At 45.7% G+C, this 21,487-nt stretch overlaps 1 protein-coding gene across 2 annotated transcripts in view; it reads right to left on the reverse strand.

Moving 5' to 3' along the window:
* Window positions 1-472: 472 nt before the first annotated feature.
* LOC126518312 (lysosomal protective protein-like) overlaps window positions 473-21,487 on the reverse strand; it is a 136,635-nt gene continuing 115,620 nt past the window's right edge. The window contains exons 9-11 of one of the 2 annotated variants that reach the window (XM_072285485.1): window positions 9,295-9,454; window positions 5,493-5,585; window positions 473-640 (exon numbers count right to left, since the gene is read on the reverse strand). In XM_072285485.1, the coding sequence (XP_072141586.1) occupies window positions 554-640; window positions 5,493-5,585; window positions 9,295-9,454 (340 nt within the window). In that variant the 3' untranslated portion in view covers window positions 473-553. Of the gene's footprint in view, window positions 641-5,492; window positions 5,586-9,017; window positions 9,455-21,487 lie in introns of those variants that run through there. The other variant, XM_072285486.1, reaches the window with a different exon arrangement.

The raw sequence follows: 21,487 nt of genomic DNA on the forward strand, positions 1-21,487 counted from the left end.
GTCTCCCCGACTGGGGATCGCTCCCGGGACATAGCAATCACGTGTACAGGGCTATAGCCACTGTGCCGCCGCAGCTGGTAGCTTTTGAAAAGGCAAGTTCACTGCGAGATTAATGTTCACGCGCACGCTAGGGCGCGCCTACATGTATCAGTATTCTCTCGAGTGTTATCGATAGTTCTGTATTCTAATCACCGAAGCTTTTTGCAATATGGACTTTTGTACTTTCTGAAAATCTGAATTTCTACTTTCTGAAAATCACGCAGGCACCAGCGATTACTCTGAACCTTCGACGAGTCATGTATAAATAGCCGGCTGGCTTGACCACCCGAGCAGATTTTCGTTGTGCTTGATTCTTACTTGTTTTGCAACACTTCCGCCCGTCTGCAACGTGCCGCACGAGACAGATTGTCCGCGGCAGCCGATAAACCACGAAATGAACACACGTATGGAGCTGCGCTCTAACTTCGCATTAGGGATTATGGTGATCGTCAGTGAATTGTTTTTTATTCCGCTTCTTCTTTTTTGATCTTTTCCACTGAAAGTGTGTTTTTCTTTATTCAAACGGGCTCCTTGAAAGAAAGTTGGATATCATCTGCAGAGATTCTTCAGGCTTGTCCATGGGAGCCATGTGGCCGGCACCCTGGAGTGATGAAGTAGTAGTTCAGGCAACAAAGGCAACACTGCCGTTCCATTCGATATTTGCAAGTGTCAATTGATTTCTTTGATCACCGTGTCAAAAAAGATACCCCTGTGCTTCGATTATATGTTCTTATTAACCCGAGTATAACTGAATTCCAAGTTTCAAGTTTCAAGTTTCAAATTTATTACTTCATTCATTAGTGGTACATATATGCAGCAGAAGTTATACAGAAAGAGGTCCCACAGTTAGAAACTGCGGCGGGACCTCTTGTTCTTAGTTACCTAATAATATATAAATAAAAAGGCATCAATTGCGGTTATGAACAAAGAACGGATTACACAATTTCTACAGCGTTAAAGCAATAAAACTTATAGCAACCCATCACAACATAAAAAGTATACATAATAAGCAACATCAAAAATACTTCGAAGAAGAGATGCAGTTTACAAGGTTTTAATAGAAGCTCTCAGTGAACGTTGGTATGACGATAATGTAGGTGAGGATCTCACGTGAGCAGATAAATTATTCCACATTTTCACACTAGCGAAACCAACAGTTAGCTCGCCATAGTTGCTGCGTCATTTTGCAAGTAAAAGGTGATTTTGTACAGAGAACCTGGTATTGTTAGCATTGGCAAGACTATTCCTGCCAATGATAAAATGTAATTGTGGGTTTTTAAGTAGGCGCTAAATAACGATGCTGTGGTTGTACCAGATAATTTTATTTATTGTGAGGATACTTAGCTCAGTGAAGATAGGGGTAACGTGAGCGTTATAAGGAGCCGAAGCGATGATATGGACAGCATCATTTTGGATGTGCTTCAAGGTAACTATACGACAGTGATATGTAAGACCCCAAGAACTGATACAGTAGTTTAAATGGCTATAATAAAGGCATAATACAATGTCAGGAGAGTGTGCTTTTAACGCGACAGTTTTAAAGAGCTCGTCTCACAGAAATGCAGGTGTCGTCGGCGTCGGCGGCATTGGCTGTGAGCGAAAAATGGCGGCAGGCAATTCATAAATAAATACCTACAAGATGGGCTGGGTGGGAATCGAACCAGGGTCTCCGGAGTGTGAGACGGAGACGCTACCACTCAGCCATGAGTTCGATGCTTCAAAGCGGGACAAAAGCGCCTCTAGTGAATGCGGTGTTGCCTTAGAAACGTGCCGTAGAAAGATATACAGCGTTGTATATCGGTTTTTGTGAGCATGTAAATTACAGAAGTCGCAGTTAAACCAGTACCGAAGTACGTTTCCGATACATTTCTTCTGCGCTTGGCGCACACGCAGAGCCATTTTGCGGCAAACACGGAAGACCCCTCCTCGCAATGTACGGCGCTGCCCCTACAGGTAGCGCGCCACTCGTGCGCTTCTCCCTTTCGTCTCGTTTGAGCGCATTGGGGCCGTGTGGGGACCGGTGCGAGGATGGCCCAATACCCTTGCGTTTAATAAGTTTTCTCGCTCTCTCCCCTTCCAACTTCCAACGTGCGTCACTCGAACCCTCGTGTTTAGGCGACGAAGCTCCTCTCTCCGCTCACAGCGCGATTCCTGGGTGCAGCGTCCTATGCGGGACGCCTCTGACGTGATCGCTGCGCCGTAGCGCGTCTGGTGGGAACGCGTCCCCTGCAATGTGTGCCGTGCTGCTGGCGAGGAGTTATGCGTATGCGTGGTGCTCCCAAGCGAGCTAGAGGACGATCCCATCGAGGCGTCAGCCCCATGATCGCGTCCGCCTTCATGGCGCGTCGCGGCCCGACTGTCCGTGCCGATCACGACGCTTGGCTCGCGTAGATCGTTTCTCCCTCCGAGACACAGAGTTCTTTGATTCGTTCCGCTTGCTCAGGCGCAGGTTTCGTCTTTGTGTGACTCAAGACCATGCCGAGCGAATGAGTGGGCGGTGCGAACGGGGTGCGATAACGCTATCGCGTTCCACTCTTGAAGGCGAAGCTTAAGCGTCCTCCAAGTTTTTTAAAGTAGTGTCTCGCCTCTAAAAGCACCCTGAAACCATACCAGCCTGTAAGAAGGTTCTTCCTTGTCCATTGTTGGAAAGATTGTTAATCTTCGCCTTTAAGATTGGAACGCGATAGTATTCAAAGATGTCTGACTGCTTCTCACGCTTCCCGCCAACTGCAGCATATGTAGCCGATATGTTTACCCTGAAACGCTGGCGAGAACGCTATGCACGGAGGCGAGCTTTCTGGTAGGAGCGCGGCCTCTTGCGTGGGTCGGTCCTGGAGGTCGTGCACAGCAGCGCCAAAAACTTATATGATCTTCAGGTTTCTGTTGTTGTTTTTCGCTTGTAATATATCAGTCTAAGAAGATTTAATATGAAAGAAAGGCGCTGTCGGTGTTTTGTTTCGTGACAATTGTTTGTGGGCTGTCATTCTCAAAATTCCGAGGAATAACTTTGTGAAGAATGTAAGACAACGTGTGAGCAATTTTACTCATATAATGGTGTGGCAATATAACATGCATTACCTTTCCTTCTTTTCTTTATTTTCTTTTTTCCTTCACTCTTACTAATTCAAATATTCCGCTGTTCTGATACTTTTCTTTTTTATGAATAGTCATGTGTGTTTCAAAGTGGTTTTGTTGTTTGTATTGTTGCATTTATGCTCATTTATATTTGAAATTCTTTTTTTGTTCTTGTTTGTATTGCATGTTTGGGTAAAATGTTTTGTCCGTTACTGTCAAATTCGTTTAGTTCATTTAGTGTTGCTGCATTTGCTCCTTGTAATTGTATAATTGCCTTCTTTAGATGTTTTGCAACTCCTTATCTTGTTTTGCATTCTCCAGTACTTATTTTCTTCCATGTTTGCTTATATATGATTTTAATGTAGTTCTGTTCGTTGCTTTAGAAAAGGCATACTTATAAATAACAGGAGGTCCCGGTACAGTCTTTGACTATGGGACCTCCTTCTGTATATTATTCTTTTTTATGACCTGTATTCTATAATCAATAAAATCAATTTCAATTTCAATATAACCCCCATATACCCCATGTCATAGAGCGAGGCGTGGCGTATACATGTATAAAGATATATGCGGAAATTTTCGCTTACGGACAGCTACGCCGACGCCGACACCGCATTTTCTGCGACACGGAGCCCTTAGCGCTATCGCGTTAATGAATGTGAAACATTTCTATTTTTTATGGCCTTATAAATCGGCGCCGTCTCGGACAAATGACGCTAGCATAAATGCGCGAAGCACACCATAACATCACGTTTACTAAAAAATAAAAGATTGTCAGCAATCTTACACGACCTCCAGCGGCAGGCTAATACAAGGCTTAATGTAGATTCTGGTGTACAGAAAAAGTCCGCCTCACGCTATGTAGAATAACACCTCATCACAGAAAGTACAAACACGTGCCCCCACCCTTTCTCCTAAAGAACTAAAATACAATGAAAGGGAGAAGTGCGTTTGTTTAGGGATTTTTCTAAGCTGTATCGAAAAGAACAATCAATTTCGTCTCAAAATTGCAAACGCCAGGAATCACCTGGTCTCAATATGGTATAAAGCGCAAGGTGCCTTAAATTTAAACGCTTCAACCGACACGGGACCACCAAAAGAGCGGAGACTGCAAACCTGGATTTCTACCTCCCTTTCACAGAGCACAAGGTCTCCTCACAAAATCTTCTAGCGTTTTTTTTTTTTTTTATTTACAAACTAAAGGAGGCCGAAAGATTAACGGTGGATTATGGCGGCCGTGGAGTGTTGCCGTTTTTCGTCTAAAGCACGTCGTCGCTTTCCGTAGAAGTTCTATAGAAGTTCTCTAGAATCTGCCTGCCCAAGTATGTAGCTCATCAGTACAAGAAACTGTATAATCGTTAATACCGAAAAGACATTTAAGGGGACTACTTTTTACGGTTGCAGTATACTTTGAAATCTTCATTATCGTTAGTTTTGCGGTAACAGCTTGATTAACAAAGCACAGAAAAGCGATCAACCTTCTAACGTATTTTGCGACGATTACTTTGGGTGACAGTGCCGCCTCGGCAATAGTATCGTCATCAGGTGCACGCTGATTGGCTCGTTGTGAAAAATCAGGTGACGCATTGCGCAACCAGCCAATCAGCTCGTCTGATTTTGATGTTACAGCCAATCAGCGCGTGCCAATGGCAAAGGCGTAGCCAAGGCGACAGTATCGCCGAAACTGATCGTCGCAGAATACATCCCGTCTTTGTGATCCCAGCGCCTGTAACTCCGTGTGAGGTCACTAATTTAAAAACATTTTCCCACATTTCTTCGTTGTGTCGCATTGAAGTTTTCGATACCTTTCGAGTTCATTCTTTGGCTCTTTCAGAATATAAAGAAATAAATTTTTTTTCGATGAAATATTAGTAGGCCCGAGCGTACGCGCCTGACATTCATGACATGACGCCGAGTCTGGTGAGAAAACTTCAAGGTGGCGCCATCGCTGGTCTTTGAGTGTTTCCTGCGTTAGCAAGCCTTCTCTTACGATAACTGTCTCTTTTCTGGTATTGTAGGGGCGTAATTTACTAACACAGCTCATCTTCATTTTCTATTTTGTGATTTTCTAAGGCACAACCGCCTATTATCCTCCCCAAGTTGCCACGCATAGTGTAGCTGCCTACGCCTGCGTTTACCACCCTGCCACACAAGACATCATCGGCGTTTTCGTGAAGCCCGAGTGCTAGGAATATTAGCGATAGCAGAAACCCTTAACTGCTTCTTGTTAATCTGTGTTCTACCCAACACAGCTGCGAATGACGGCTTTTCTTTGGGCGCTCAAGCCTCGCAAGGTATTACAGGACCTGATCGACACAACTCCCAAAACGTTTCAATTACTGCGCCAATATAATACATTGTAAAAAAAAAAAAGCTACCTTCACGGTGACGAAAGTGATGTCCTTGGCGAAGGTCTGCACGAAGCCAGCGATAATGGATCCAGCGTGCCACATCTTGTATTCAGATGTGGACTGCCAAAGAATAAAAAATTAGACGCGCAAGGCCAAGTCGCACGTAAATAAATTAAAGTAATACTTCAACGCTTTATAATGTGAAGGTTGGGAAAGGTAATGCTGAGCGATTGAAACGCGATGCCCTTACAGCATGGCGCCCTGTACTTCGCCACAGGTGGGCGCTGGGGACGCATAGCTGATGCATTTTTTTTTTTTTTTTTTGTGGCACGTGAAAAGCGAGAGTCACTTCGATGCATTGTGACGGCATTCAGTCCACTTAGCCCTCCCGCAGCAAACAACGGTGGCGCCAAAAAACGAGGCGGCCGCCATGCTGTGAGAGTATCGCGTTTCAATCGCCGAGCACTGGACGTGTGCGGAAAGCCGTTGTTTTTACAAAGCTTTCTCCTTTGCATTCATAGTTCTGTAGCCGCTAGCTCACTACGTCGAGTTAATGGCCCGCAATGAGCACTGTAAAAAAAAAGAAGAAGAAAACACCGACTCGTCCTCCAGACCAGCGAAGCTGTCAGCGAAGCTGTTAGAAAACCACTCAAATGCTGTCGATGAGGATAGGAAATGTTTTGCTGTTCTGCCCAGTTTGGCACAACACCGATGTTGAGCATTACGGTTTTGCACTCTTCGACGCTCGTCGTATTCACGCTGCCCTTCGGGAGTCCTAACTTTGCGTGGCCTACCCATAGCGGTCTTGCAATGAACTGAATAAGTTGCTAGGCGGGTCTCCCTTTTATATATGAAGTTTGGTGACATCACACACTGATTTGTATGCTGCTCTTGCCCCTTTCCCACCGGAGCAGCCTATGCAACCGTAATCTGTACCGGCAAACACACGCGGGCAGAAGGAACGCGCCTCGCATTGTTCGCAGGCGTCTTATTATCCACCATACGGTTTTGACGTTTGTTTTGTGCTTTCTTTTATTTAAATGGATACTGAGCCGTGTGTTGTATCCCTGATTTCACAGAAGATGCGCACTTTTTCCAACTCCTCTTCTTTTTTTTTTCTGACGGACACGAAACATCCCGACCAACTAGAGGCTAACAGCTTCGCTGTAAAAAAACGACACCTACGTTGAGCTACTGGGGCTAACGCCCCTTGAAAGACCATGCCGCTGCTTTCCAGGTGCCCCATACATTGCACCTCAGACTCCTTGTCGCCATCTTAACTTCTTCAAAATTACTCGAGGCATTGCTGGTATGCTACTAAAGTCACTCTTTCAACTCGGGTCTTTTGTGTTACTCGTGCGCTGACCGCCTGACCGGCTCTTCTAAAGCCACAAAAACACGCCGCCAACGACGCCCCTGAATGCTCCCTAACCTCTCGCTTCCCCAACGCCCTCCCATGCCCCCCTTCTTTTTTTATTGTTCTTTCTTTTTTTCCTCTTGGTTTCCCCCCACCGTTTTTTCTCTACTTTTCTTTATTTTATTTTCTCCCCACCTTCCCCCTCTCCCGCTCCTGTCCTCTCGTCTTGGGAACCACGCTCACAGGCGTCAGGCGACAGCGCTCATTATCTCTGAATCCTCTCCCTTTATAACCAACCGCCGCCGACAACAACCGCACGTGACCTCACTGCACTAACCCTTTAAAACTAGCATGCCCAGGATGACCAGGCCGCCTTTGACGAAGACAGCTCCTTCTACCGAAATGTTGGCCAGCCTTTCTGAGGCACCTTATCCCTGCTTATAATCTTCACAACTAAAGTACCAAGCACGGTGTCGCACGCGCACAAGCAAACATGACCACATCTGACTCGATGATCGCAGAAACTCGCTGTCAACGTTGGCGTGACGAAACGCGGCAGCAGCAGCGAGCGAAGTGACATTCGTGCTGTCTATTGCTTGATCGCAGCGTGAGCACCGAGAACACCCAACGCACAAAAAGCTACGAGCCGCCGACGCAGCTAGCCTCTGCCCCCAGCGCAGATTGCTTTCAAGTTACGGCCGCGTGACCGCGCGAAGCTGCCACATGCGCACTTGCAGCCGGAGTAGAACGCCGCCCCCTCCCCTACTCCTCTCCCCCCCCCCCCCCTATGCCTCGGCACATTGGGTGCCTCGCGCACGGCGGAAGACTACACGCATCCTCCCCGCTTTCCTCGCTTTCACGCGGGCGAGGTAGAGCTGTGACTGTTGGCTCCACTCGCACGCCTTCACTCACATACGGCGTAGGGGGCGCGGGAACGGTGTTATTGTCCTTGTACTTATACGCAACCCCACGTCAACGGCGGAAATGCGCTTGCAGTGTCCATACAGTTGCTATCGCATTAATGTAGAAGCAAAAAATTTAAAGATTCGTAACTCTAAATCAAAAAGAGCGAATTTCTGTAAGGTGCGTCGGTCAGAGTATCTAAAGCGGGAGAATTTGATATATTAAGTTACAGCTTTCGTAAAATTGTTCTAACCTTTACGAGACTTTTGTAAAGATCCTACTCAGACCCTGGTGGTTAATTTTAGCGCGATGTATATTACATCAGTTCTTTTTGCTCCAGATATGTCATTAGGTGAAGTTCACGGAATAGTTATATTGTTTTTTGTTCACGACTTAGATAGTTTTATACTTCATACTTGAAGTCTTGTTTTCCAATTTTCGAAGTTCAAACATTTTTGGTTAAAACTGCTGAAGTCATAATTAACAAAACTCACTTCCTACTTAAAAACTTTTTATGCGCAATGAAACAAGGACAAAGAAGAGGAGCAACACAAGGACGAGCGCATTCTAACAACTGGTCTTTTTTTTTTTTCTCTAGTACACTTCTGGCAATGTCCCTTCTAAGTGCCAACCTGTCGACGATGTCGATCCTTGGCTCCGCGCAAAATTTTGGCCCCAACTTGAGTACCTCTTGATGCCGTTCTTCAATCCGGTCACACCAGACATCCGGTTGTGTTGCTCCTCTTCTTTGTCCCTGTTTATTTGCGCACAAAAAGTTTTTAAATAATGAATCTGTTTCAACTAGGCCGACTCGCAGTTATGCTTCGCTTCCTACGGTCGCTGTAGACTAACTGTTTATTTTAAATGCAACAAATCTCATCAAATTCGGTGCAGTGTTTGCAGGGAAAAAAAGTTCTCCGTTACCGTGTATTCCGATGGGAGATCCCGAGCTAAAGCTTCCTCGTAAGAGCGTGTGAAGGCTAGACTACTGTTACGAGATGCAGAGAGCTGAAGGGCAGGGAGAAGGATGGGTTTTAGAAAGGATGGGCGAAGAATTCACTCCTGTCTTCACTTCAACAGAGCTGCTCACAGGTACTGTAAAACATTCGTAGGCAACTTTGGGAGTTGGCTGTATATATCCCCTGCTGGCCTAAGGTACCACGCGATCCGACTAAAAGATTGATAGGAAAGTTCAAAAAAATGCAATTTGTTACACTTTTTTGCACGTAGAGTGCGACCTTATTTTATGAGCAGGCAGCTGACCCATAAGCCTTGGTATGCTTCCCGAAAGCATCAAACCTCCCGGATTTGAGACGCTCGCTATGAAATGAAGGACGATGAGGGGAATAGAGAGACCCCTAAGAACATACGAAACCACAACCGTCGCATTACGCGAGTTCCCGTAAACCATCGAGGATGACTACTGAGACGTTGCCTGTGCGCATTAACAGTTTAAAAGGAACATTGTGTCCACAACGCGGAGATTTTCACCTCACAAACTACTCCTGGTACAGGTAGAAAAAAAGGCTTTCTTTCACTTCTTTCTTCTTCTTGTGGAGAACACTTTACCTCGTATCCCAAGCTGCGTACGAACCAGTCGCCCCCGAGAAACGGGCATGCCATGTCCACGTCGCCGTGATAAACGAGGCCTCTGAGACGCCCAGATTCGGCTAGTTGTTGCACCACTTCACGCATAGTCAGGTACTGCTGGGTGTAGTTTAGGGTCTTACTGTAATGAAGCACGAAGCAAGGGGTTGTTCCAAGAACATATGCATGCGCGCTTGCTATAAGCACACAGTTATTCTCAAACTTATAGCTCACGCTGTGCCAATAAAAAAACACAAACATCTTAAGAAACCGATGAGAGAAACCCTATATTATTGATGGAGAAGTTCATTTCATTTTTTATTGCTGGTGATGGCTCCATGGCAAATGGCCTACTTTTTTGGCGCAAGATTGCAGGCTCAATGAATGGCATGGCGACCGCGTCCGTGAAGCTAAGGTGATAAACCTCCACTTACTGAAGCTTATGTTCGTCACTAATCAAGGTTTAGGCGTACGCTGTATGGTGCAGTACCGAATCAAAGAATTTAGCCTTTGGTCGACAACAGTAAGACATTCATATCGGTACTTCTTGTAATACCTAATCGAGCAGCTGTTACTCTTTCATAAGATCTTTAAGGGCTTTGGGCTCCGGCGCATCCTGTTTGCCACACCTTTACATCATCGCGTGTTTTCTATCACTGATGCCCAAGTGTCAAGCTGACATTTCAAAATCATGCGTTCACTGCCTCGTTACGAAAACCACAGCCGAATGATGGCATGTACATCTCAATATCCATCGTCCGCAACGCGGGTATTTATTTAGTGCCATCTATGGGATATAATTAATGTGCAGTAACATTCTTCACTGTGCAAGACGCAAATGCATTGGTGGTTCTGTGAATGCATCAATACGATACTGTTAACAAAGAATCCAATAGAAACAATATGCAAGCATTCTTGGAAAGAGACATCTGTACTATACAATTTTAATGCCTTGTCCTATATTATCAAAGTGCGGAGCATACAATATAAAACCTCCCACAAGCACAATGTCGCTTTATCCGATACCTTCCTTAATTCAACAGTTTGCCTCGAACAATGATGTCTGCAAATACCTAAAGGCCATAAAAACTATACGAGAATTGTAACTCAAATTTAATTCCCATATGCCTGAACTGCGCTGTATAGGGACTAATTTTACTGTATCGCAGAAACAAAACAATTTTCGTAAGCATGTGCCAGTTACACTATGAAATTCACGGCCGGCGCTCCAGTCCAAAAATGAGTAGGTTCTTCGCATTATCATCAAATCGAATACAATTTGTACAACATATGTTAGGACCTGTTTAGAAGAGTTCAAAGTGTGGAAGCAAATGTTGGACATTTTCTTTTAAACGACGTTCCTCCTGGCGGAAGCTCCGTTGAATTTCCTTGAGTATCGTTTATCGGAGTCAAGTCTCCTCAGATTTTGCGTTTCGCGTCATGGGTGTGCCACGTTTCACAGTGACAGTGCTGGCGCCTCCGCCCTCTGCGTGACTGCGAACCCTTAAAATAGACTCACCTGCATGGCAGCCACATATGGGGAGACTGTTCAACGTGCAATGCTTTGATGACGTCACGTCTATTGAAGTACAGCTGCAAGTTGTCCATGTTCTGGCAATTCGGGGTCTCGAACAGGTCCTAGAAAAGACCGACTGACCAGAGTCACCTACGAGTACGGCACCGCATTTGTGAATCGAAAGCGGTGTTGTTAAACGTAGTACTCACACTGGCTGGTTCATGACTGGAGTAATAGCGACACGCAGTTAACAGGAAGCTTTACCTCGATGGCAACTCCAATTTCCTTATTGAATTACTCATGAAACGCAGAAACACATTGGTAAAGCAACCGCTGGAATTATCTGAGTAAAACTTGTTCCATTCGAGAGAAAAATTTTAAATTCTGGCAACACCGAAAGCAGAAATATTATTTAAGATATATCGTATCATATAAAAATTGCCGAAATTCCGCAAGTTAAAAAACTTAAAAGACGAAGTTCACAAATCCGTGATTCTTCTCCAAAAACACATAGCTCAGTTTTCTAAAGTGCATAGCGGACAACTTGATATACGATTGTTCAGGTTACGTGAAATTATTACAACGTTTACGAGAGTTTTCTATAAGTCATGCTCACAAATTAGTGTACTACATTAGAGAGCAGTGTAGATTATACCAGTTATGTCCACGCCATTATTATTAGGTGCAGTCTCCAGAATTTGGGTGCAATATTTTATTGCTTAGTTACAGAGCATCAAACTTGATATTTGATCTTTTCGCCATTTTGCAATTTTCAGGCTTCTTTTTTTTTAAAAAAGCATGGCATAAATTGATAATTTACTTCTTCCAGTGATTAAATTTTCACTTGTTCTTTTAGATGCGACAAGCAGACTCAAATCGGTTTAGTGGTTGCCAAAAACTATTTCTCAGTTTCCATGTTTTTTAGATTGTAGCTCCGGAGCTAATGCTACCTCTTAGGGACAGCCAGTGAGATGCGACAAAGATTAGCTCTGACTAACAAACAAATGTGCATTCTTTCACGCGGTAAAAACTATAGAAAGTAAGCCCGAAACAATGTTGTCTGCAATGATAGTCACTTTAACTTTAGTGTTTGTCACCGTCTTGACTACAGATTGAATTTGAGTGTCAAAGCTGCTCTCTCTCTTTCTCTCTCTCTCTTCTTCCCAATCAAAACTAGTATTGCTTCTCTGCGATTCAACGGAGATTTTCCACCATACAGATTGATTCAGTCAGATGTTGCGGAGAGCAGATTTGCTTTTAAAAAAAGACGATATCTTGTGCACATATGCTTTTCAATCAAATAGCCCTGTTTTAGGCTTATTTTAGAATTGCGTTTTAGGCTGTTAAAAAGCAGCCTTCCTAATTCTGTTCTGCGAATGTGTATTTATGTATATGCGATTTATTACACTGTTTATTGCCGTTTTGGCGTTGTCAATGTAGTTACTAACATGGATGGCCTTGAGTTATATACCCAGATGCATTGTTCGTGCTGTCCCGCGCATACTTCTTCTTTGAATAAATGTAATTCTTTCTTACAATCACGGCTGCTTTAATGTTGACATACCATATGCGAAAAGGGCACAATACGCGAATGTACCACGTATGCTGTAAGATGCGAACATCTACAGTTTCAGCCGATACTTCGTTGTGACCGACTGCTCGAGTTTCACACACTCGCATCATCGAGTCCAGTTAAGATCTTGAGCACGACACACTCAAAAACACAGACGCATACGACACAGGTGAATAAGAACCACCCATGTGTGACTCGGTTTTCACCAGACTGCCTGATGGGAAAAGGGTACATTTGCTCGCGAGCGAGAACTATGCACGCATCACTGAAAGTCCATCTGATTCATTAAGAGACATTTCAAAATTCAGTTTAATTCTAGTGCGTACCTTTTAAACACAGTACTAATTTTTATGAATGCAGAAACGAAGTTCGTAAAAAAGACATACTTTCTGGTACTAAAGTGAAGACGGGCAATCCCGGACATAGCGAAGCAATAGGACTGTTGAATCGCCTTAAAGGACGACACAACATGGTCGGAAAAGACAACACAGCACGGCGTTCGCGTTGTCCTTTGCGGAGGCCTGCCTTTGTGCACGTCTGCCTTTGAGTAATATCACTCCTTCTCAACTGACCAAACAATCAGTCTCTCAAAAAGTTATGTTCCTTAATAAATGAGAGAGAGAGAGAGAGAGAGAGAGAGAAATACACGCTTTAATAAAAAAGAACAAGCTTGGAAAAAGCACCTGCAATCAGTCTAGCCGATGTTTTAGAAGCGTGAGATAGCATCAAAATTCGCAGCTCCTTATCACCTCCTGTCTCACGTGGAAAAGAATGGATAAGAAATCATTACTCATTCCTACGGCAATCGAATGCTGAATATCGTTTATCCAAAGTATATATTGAAGTCATGCGATGGGAAAAGTACAACAGGGAAAGAGCAGCAACAGGACTAGCACTGTCCTGTTGTACTTGTTTTCTTGTCCTCGTCCTATCGCGCTGCTTCAATAGACGTTCAAGATGAACCAACTGGCCCAAATCAAGTTTTTGATATTGGTTATCTCTCAGCGGAAATGCGGTAAGCTATGGGCAGAGCGACCACGGCGTCGGTACAATCCTGACATTTAGAGCGTTGCGTTTCTATTTATACATTCGGAGACATAAGTTGTGGAATTGCGGGCTATCATTTAGACTTGGCCGGATGTCAGAGCACAACCATGCTGCCAGTAGCCACGGGCGAATTGCATTGGCCACGCTTGGAGATCATAGCAGATAAAAATAAAATGCTCAGTATTCGCTAAATGAACGGATCCGCATAGCGTCTGCACCTAATTACAACCTAACTAGTTTGCAATACGAAAGGATCATTTCTGAGTTGGATAAGAGTTTGCGTCAAATTTTAGGGAGTCCATTATCCCCACTCGTATATATGCAGAAAAATCCACCTTGTGTGTACACGATAAGTGAAGGAATAAAGCACTCGTTCGGAAATTATTGTTCAATGGACGCATTTGCAATACGATAGCTTTTGAATACAAGGGAAGGCTGAGTACTATGCGCTAAGGGTCAGTAACCAAGAAAAACAGTTACTGGACCTAGCCCATCTGAGGGAATCTTAGATCAGGTATTCAAGATCCTTTAACAACTGAAATTGTTTTCAGCTTAGTACTATAATTTCAAGTGATTCGCTTTCTGTAATCCTAACCTATAACAATTCCGAAGCTGCCCCTCGCACGACTCTACTTTCAATTCCATCGCAGTTAGGACATTCCGTCGGTCTTCTTAACACCATTTTGTGCGTCTAATCTCTCCCTGTGTTTTACTGTTCCTTTACGCTCTCAAGGTGGAGATTTAGAGTGAAGCCAGGTCTACCTTTATAATTCCAATAAATGTAAAACGCAGAAGTCAGCTAATAAGACAAGCACTCTGCTAACTTGAATAAATTAGTCCACATTTGAGAGATAAAACTAAATTACACCTGCTTTAGGTAGCAGGATTTAGGCCTCAGATTTCTTGGAAAGATTGCCGTAAATCAGGAAGGAATAAAAAATTGTAGGCACAAAGTTTACAAATCCATAACTCTACATCAAATACAGACACCGCAGTTCTGTAAACATTAGAGAATACCAAGCGAACAGAGGTGATATATGAATTGACAGTTGACGTGAAATGGTTGGTACGTTTACGAGGGTCGAGCAAACTCTTGCTCAAAGAAAAGTGGCATATGTCAGAGCGCTGTTTAAAACAATAACTCTTGTCCGCTTTAGATGTATCATTGAGTGTAGCTCACGGAATTCTGATGTCTTTCCCTACTGAGCAGTTACAGAGTACTGAAGCCGACGCAAATGCTTCTCTTATTCTTGCGATTTATCCTAGTTTATTTAAAATGTGAAAAGCATAAATTGAAGTGCCAGTTCCTACAGTTGCTACATTTTGTTTCTCTTTTCATTAAAGTCCAACAATTCGCCAAAATTGTGTTCAATGCAAGCCGAGAAAAACGATCTCTCCATCCTCATCTGTTTAGATAGGAGATTGCGAGCTAAAGCTTATGATGACATGTTCAGAAGCACAAAATGATGCCATGTTCATGTGGCATGTTCGTGTTCAATTGAGGATGATGGCATGTTCAGATGCGCACGTGTCTTACCGTGCTTCGCACGCTTCGCATCTTGATCAGCAGCTGCTGCTTTGCGTACTGACTCATCTCCGGGTAACGCCTCGAGAGAAGCTCCCGTGGTTGTTTGGTGGTGTCGCATGGCTCGTACAGGTTGTACACGTTCAAGCCACTACCGAGAACGATGCCGTACCCGACGTTCACCTAAGAAATCAAAATAAACGTTGTAGTGCGCATAACGACGAAGCGCTCTGCGAGGAAAAGAAAAAGCGCTACACCAACAGAACCCTAAAGAAAGCTGCCTCATAAACGGGATCATTTGAGGATCGTTCCCTCCGAATGCTTAAATTTAAAGGTGAAACGAAGACGGAGACCGTAGGTAGCGAGCGCTGACTTGTCATTCTTGGCTTCTTTTATCCAGGTAACCACACATTGTTTGGCATCAAAGCCTGAAATTATCCTCCCAAGCGCCTTTACCGATTGATGGCAAAAGCTAAAGTAGCATTTGGATGGCGCAGTCTTTCCAATTACGCACGACACCAATTTTTTTTATTGCTCGACGCGCAGTTACGAAGTCTTGCGTCCTAGAAAAAAAAAATTTGACGGAGAGATCTGAAAGCGCACCGGCACACAGACAAAAATGTTACAGAAAAGCAGACAGGGCCTTTTAACCATCTCTCTCTGCGCCGGTGTGCTGCAAGGTATGTTCAACATGAACTTTGTGCAACTGGCCGGACTGGCCATCTTGAAAAAAAAAATGTTTCACAGGTACGCAATGCGCTGGACGTGCCACGCTATTTTTTCCGGGCATCGTCCCGTCCCTTTTCAGCGGTATTCCCTTCGTTACCGTGTATGCAGAGAAAAAAAAAATCGGTGGGGGGCGGGGGAGAACAACATGATACATGAGCAACATGCGTGTCTACATCTTCTTAAACCGAACGTCAGGGTCTGCGACATAAAGTTGGATCCTGCGCGGTGGCGCCATGGCTATGGCATTCAGTTGCTGTGCACCCCGCCGCGTGCCCGCCTCCGAACCGCGGCGGCCGCTCTTCAAGGAGGGCGAAATGTAGAGACGTTTGTATACTTTGATTATGGGGGCACGTTGGAGGATCTGAGGCGGTCAAAATTAATACAGAGCCCTCGTCCACTGTGGCGTCTCTGGCATTCTCCGTGTTGCTTTAGAACCTTAAAAGCCACCACTAAAATCAATGCGAAGTTTGCGAGGTCTGATTGCCGGCTAAGACTAGGCGCTATTTCGGTATGAAGGGCACGATGCATATGCACGGATGTCTGCTACTATCGCGTGGTTATTTGTAGTTTTTTGAACTTTAATCTTACTACCGTTGTTCTTGTTCCTATAACGCGGGACGTCATTTACGAAACTATTTCTCTAGGTAATGCGTTTCAGTGGTGCCAATAAATAACATGCAAACAAGCATAGCCTTCAAAATGCGGGCTCTAAAATGTAATTTACCGTCGATAAGCAAACATCACTACTTGTTAAGGAGCAAAGATATACCGGATCAGCGCAGGCAGGATCATCGGTATTCGAGCCGAAGTCGCATGTCTCCTTCGAGACGGTGCCATTGCAGCAATTTGACGTCACCTCGTTCCAGAGGCTGCAGAAAAGGAGAAATGTATCGCGCTTTTCATTTTGGTAAGCCAAATGACAATGCCCGCGAAGGATGGGCATTTAAGCCCTCTCGGGTGTTGTCACAATTTTTTTTAATCGCGTCGTTAAAGTGATATATAAAAGTCGCCAAATTACTGCTAAATCTTTTTAGTTAAGTCCAGTTTAGTTAACGCAGGCGTTTTAGACCAGTATTATATACGCTGGCACGGCGTAAGTACTTTGCCGAAATGCCTCACGCTTGTCTAAGTGAGTGAGTGAGTGAGTGAGTGAGCGAGTGAGTGAGTGAGTGAGTGAGTGAGTGAGTGAGTGAGTGAGTGAGTGAGTGAGTGAGTGAGTGAGTGAGTGAGTGAGTGAGTGAGTGAGTGAGTGAGTGAGTGAGTGAGTGAGTGAGTGAGTGAGTGAGTGAGTGAGTGAGTGAGTGAGTGAGTGAGTGAGTGAGTGAGTGAGTGAGTGAACCTTTATTGGGTCCAGCAATAAATTCTTTTACTTAGAGAAAAGCGTTTTCCCGCCGCCTCACTCCAAGCTAAGCAGGCCGCAGGCGGTCACGCTCAGACTCTTGCAAACGAACTCCTAACAATATATATATATATATATATATTGTTAAGGGGGACGCCGGATTTTGGTAGGAGTTCGTTTGCAAGAGTCTGAGCGTGACCGCCTGCGGCCTGCTTAGCTTGGAGTGAGAAGGCGGGAAAACCCTTTTCTCTAAGTAAAAGAATTTAGCAAGTTCCTTGTACGGGATAGGAGCGTCTGTGTGTCCGGGAAGATAGTCGCCCGATCCGAGGGAAGCACGGTCGGTAAAGCCACGCGCAGCCTCGTGGACAGACTCGTTGAGGTTCAGAGGAACCTCCTCAATCGCCCCGACGTGGGCAGGGAACCAAATGATGGAGTGTATGGAGGTGTCGCCGTGTTTGGCGCCTTTCAGCATTTGAATTACCTGCGGGACTACCCGGCCTTTCCGGAATGCCCTGACGGCCACTTTCGAATCGCTATATACCCTTTCTCTCCGACCGTCTTGCATGGCGAGTGCAATGGCAACTTGCTCGGCCACCTCGGATTTCGTCGTCCGGACGGAAGCACAGTTGATGACTCTGCCCAGCGTGTCCACGACGGAAACCGCAAAATCCTTGACGTCTCGGCATGCAGCTGCATCCACAAAGCTCGCTTCGATGTTGTCCTTGTTTATTTGCTTCAGTATATTCAATGCTCTTGCCTTGCGACGACCTGCGTTGTAAACGGGATGAACGTTGCGGGGCAAAGGGGTGACCACGATTTTCTCCCCCACTTCTCTGGGGATTTGGGTGCTTTCAGCCAAGTTCTTGGTGGGTGCGAGTCTGATCTCCTCGAGAGAGAGAGAGAAAATAATGTAGAGAAAGGCAGGGAGGTTAACCAGAGGTAGTTCCAGTTGGCTAGATACGCCTGCTAGCCGGCGTGGTGGACAGACGAGTTGGCTGGGCTCGTTCTTGAGCCTCGGCTATCTCCTTCATATCCTCCATGGTGTTGTGTATGCCGAGACGAAGGAAGTCCTCGGTATGGGTTCTGACGAGCAGCCCGAGGGCGTTCTTGACGAATTTTCTAGTGAGGGCGTTAAGCTTATCCCGGTCGGCTCTGAGCCATTTCTGCATGGCCGCCGTGTAGGTGAAGCGAGACAGCACAAAGGTGTTGATCAGCCGAAGCAGGTTGTCCTCTTTGAGGCCACGATGTCTGTTCGTGACCCTTCGCACGAGGCGAAAAGAATTGTTGGTTAAAAAAATTAAATTATGGGGTTTTACGCGCCAAAACGACTTTCTAATTATGAGACACGCCGTAGTGGAGGACTCCGGAAATTTTGACCACCTGGGGTTATTTAACGTGCACCTAAATCTAAGTAGACGGGTGTTTTCGCGTTTCGCCCCAATTGAAATGCGGCCGCCGTGGCCGGAATTCGATCCCGCGACCTCGTGCTCAGCAGCCCAACACCATAGCCACTTAGCAACCACGGCGGGTAGCTTTGTTGGTCCTCGCAATGATCTTGCGCAACGCAGTGCCCTTGCCGCCACGTGATTCGATGAACATAGCCAGGACTCTGGTGGTGTCGACCCTGGGCATCGGGTCACTGCTCCGAGTGAACAGGTGAATGTCACTTTCCGAGACCGGTTTCCAGCCCTTGTGTCCACCGTTCTTTCTTTTCTATAAAGCAGAAGCTCAGATTTAGTCGGGGAGCATCTGAGTCCGGTGGGTAGCAGGTACTGCTCCATGACGTCTACCGCCTTTTGCATGGCGCTTTCCACTTGCCCTTCGCTACCGCCGCTGCACCAGATCGTGATGTCGTCGACGTAGATGGTGTGTTTCATACCTTCAACTTGGGACAGAGTCCTCGAGAGGCCGACCATGCAGATGTTGAAGAGAGCAGGCGAAATGACCGAGCCTTATGACATGCCCCGTGGGCCCAGGAGCACCTCGTCGGAGGCAAAGTCGCCGATCCGCAGCTTCGCTTTCCTCCCCGTCACGTAGTTATATAATCTAGGGCCCAGCTCAAGGTCTGCGACGGAGGCCAGAATGTATTCGTGGAGGACATTGTCAAACGCTTTCTCGAGGTCAAGTCTGAGCAGGGCCATGGTGTCCCTGGTACTGCCGCCAATGATTTAATGTTTGATCATCTTCAAACATTAAATCATTGGCGGCAGTACCAGGGACACCATGGCCCTGCAAGCGCAGCTGCCGCTGTGGTGATACCAAGAAGATCCGTCAAGATACAGCTAAAGACGTCACATGTATCGTCAACGACAGCTGCTGAACTGGTAGCCCTGCGTGTGGCTCTTCATTTTATTAAGGAGGAACGATCCCACGCATGGTCAATCTCCTGTGATTCCAAGGCAGCCCTACAGAGTGTACTCTCAGCACTGCGCCATGGATCACATGAGCAGCTCGCCGCAGAGATCAGAGAAGTCCACCATCGACTAGTTGACGAAGGACACGATATAATATATCAGTAGTTGCCTAGTCACTGTGGCATACATGGCAATGATCGAGCTGACGCAGCTGCCCGATCTGCCCATGACGGCGTCAACTGCGTTGCCATTCCTCTTTCGAGAGCCGACGCAGCGAAAAAACTTGCCGCACTTGCGCGTGACCTGACATTAGCCCAGTGGAATTCATCCGATTTCACAAGTGCACGCCTCCATACTCTGGACCCTAATTTACAGCTCCATATTCCGCCCGAGCTTCCACGACGTGACTGCACCCTTCTTATCCGTCTATGGCTTGGAGTAGCATTTTCAAATGCCTACTCTTTCCTTATCGGAATGGCCAACAGCCCACTGTGTGACTTCTGCGGGTACAACGAAACGATCGAGCATCTTCTTTGTCAGTGCTCTCGTTTTAACCCACAAAGAACTGTCCTCTCAGCCACCTTAGACAAACTGGACAAGCGCCCAATGACAGAAAACAAGATACTCGGAACCTGGCCTACGCGAACATCAGCGCGATCCGCTATGAAGGCGCTGCTGCGATACTTGAAAGACACGGGACTTTCTGACAAATTGTGACAGTACACTGCGTGGCGCAGGACTGTACGGTGACACTGCGTAAGACTAGGAATGCCTTTGCGGGTTGCGTGACAGCGCCCACAGAAATAGTTCGTGTGTACGTGCGTGTGTGCGCTTAGGTTTTTTTTTTCCTTTTTTTATCCTTCTTTCTTTCTCACCTATTGCATCCCCTTTCCCCTCCCCCAGTACAGGGTAGCCAACCGGAGATAATCTCTGGTTAACCTCCCTGTCTTTCCTTTGCCTTTCTCTCTATCTCTCTCTATCTATCATCTTCATGGCATCCTGCGACTTGAGGCCGGCACCGAAGCATATCATGTTGTTAATATAGATGTTGTACTCTTCGAGATATCTGTTTAGTCTGTTGAGGAGGACGTGCTCCGCCACTTTCCAGACGCAGGAGGTGAGAGAGATGGGTCGGAAGTTGTCCTCATCCGGAGCCTTGCCTGGTTTGGGGATCAGGACGACGTTGGCGGTCTTCCATTGCTCTGGGACGCTCTCTTTTTTCCACGTCTCGTTGATCTCGGTGAGGTATGCGATCGAACCTGTCGTCAAGATTCCGCAGCATCTTGTTGGTGATACTCTCGGCACCTGGCACACACTTGCCGTAGAACGTAAAAATGGCTTGTCTAATTTCCCCCACGGTGAAGTCTTCGGGCAATTGCGGACGGGAATATGTCGCATTCAGCCGAAGCAACGGAACGTTCTGAATGACAGCTACACATGTTAAATAAATGTGGCTTCAGAAATACTGCTTCTCGCTAGATAGCTTGAATGCTAATCGCTTTAACGCCAAGTCATCGTAACATGAGTTCTGCAATAATTATTTACTTGCTGCCTTCTAAATGTCAATACAAAAATTTGTACATGTCCATCAATTGAGCCTACCTAGTGAAAGCGCAAGGCCCGAAATCTTAGGACCCGTGTATATCGGTTTCGCAAATGTTAAACAGTAATAAAAAAAATAGCATTTTGTGAGCACACTGAATCTTCTGAAATACCATTGCTTCATCATGGTCACATAGCCTACCCGTCATACAGCCGATTTCGGATGCACCCGTGTAGGTTTTGAATCATGAAGAGCGTTATAGAAGGCTATTTTTGCAGCAGCTTTTATAACTTCGAAGTCACAAAAATGTGAACAGTTTGTAACGTCGCTAAAAAAACCTCGGTCCGTAAATTACAAAAGAAAATGTCACTAAGAGAATAAAGTGTCTAAATCTAACGACAAAATCACTAAAGTGGCAGCACTGGTTCCGTCAACCTGCTTCGCGAAAGAAGAACCAGAGTAACGAACGCTTACTCGTCTCCCAAGAGGCCGTGGTAGTAGGCGAAAAAGAGGATCGCCTTGCCGTAGAGCTCGAAATCCAACAATCCG

Source organism: Dermacentor andersoni, chromosome 11 (genome assembly GCF_023375885.2).
Source record: "Dermacentor andersoni chromosome 11, qqDerAnde1_hic_scaffold, whole genome shotgun sequence".
In the NCBI taxonomy this organism is placed as follows: Eukaryota; Metazoa; Arthropoda; class Arachnida; order Ixodida; family Ixodidae; genus Dermacentor; species Dermacentor andersoni.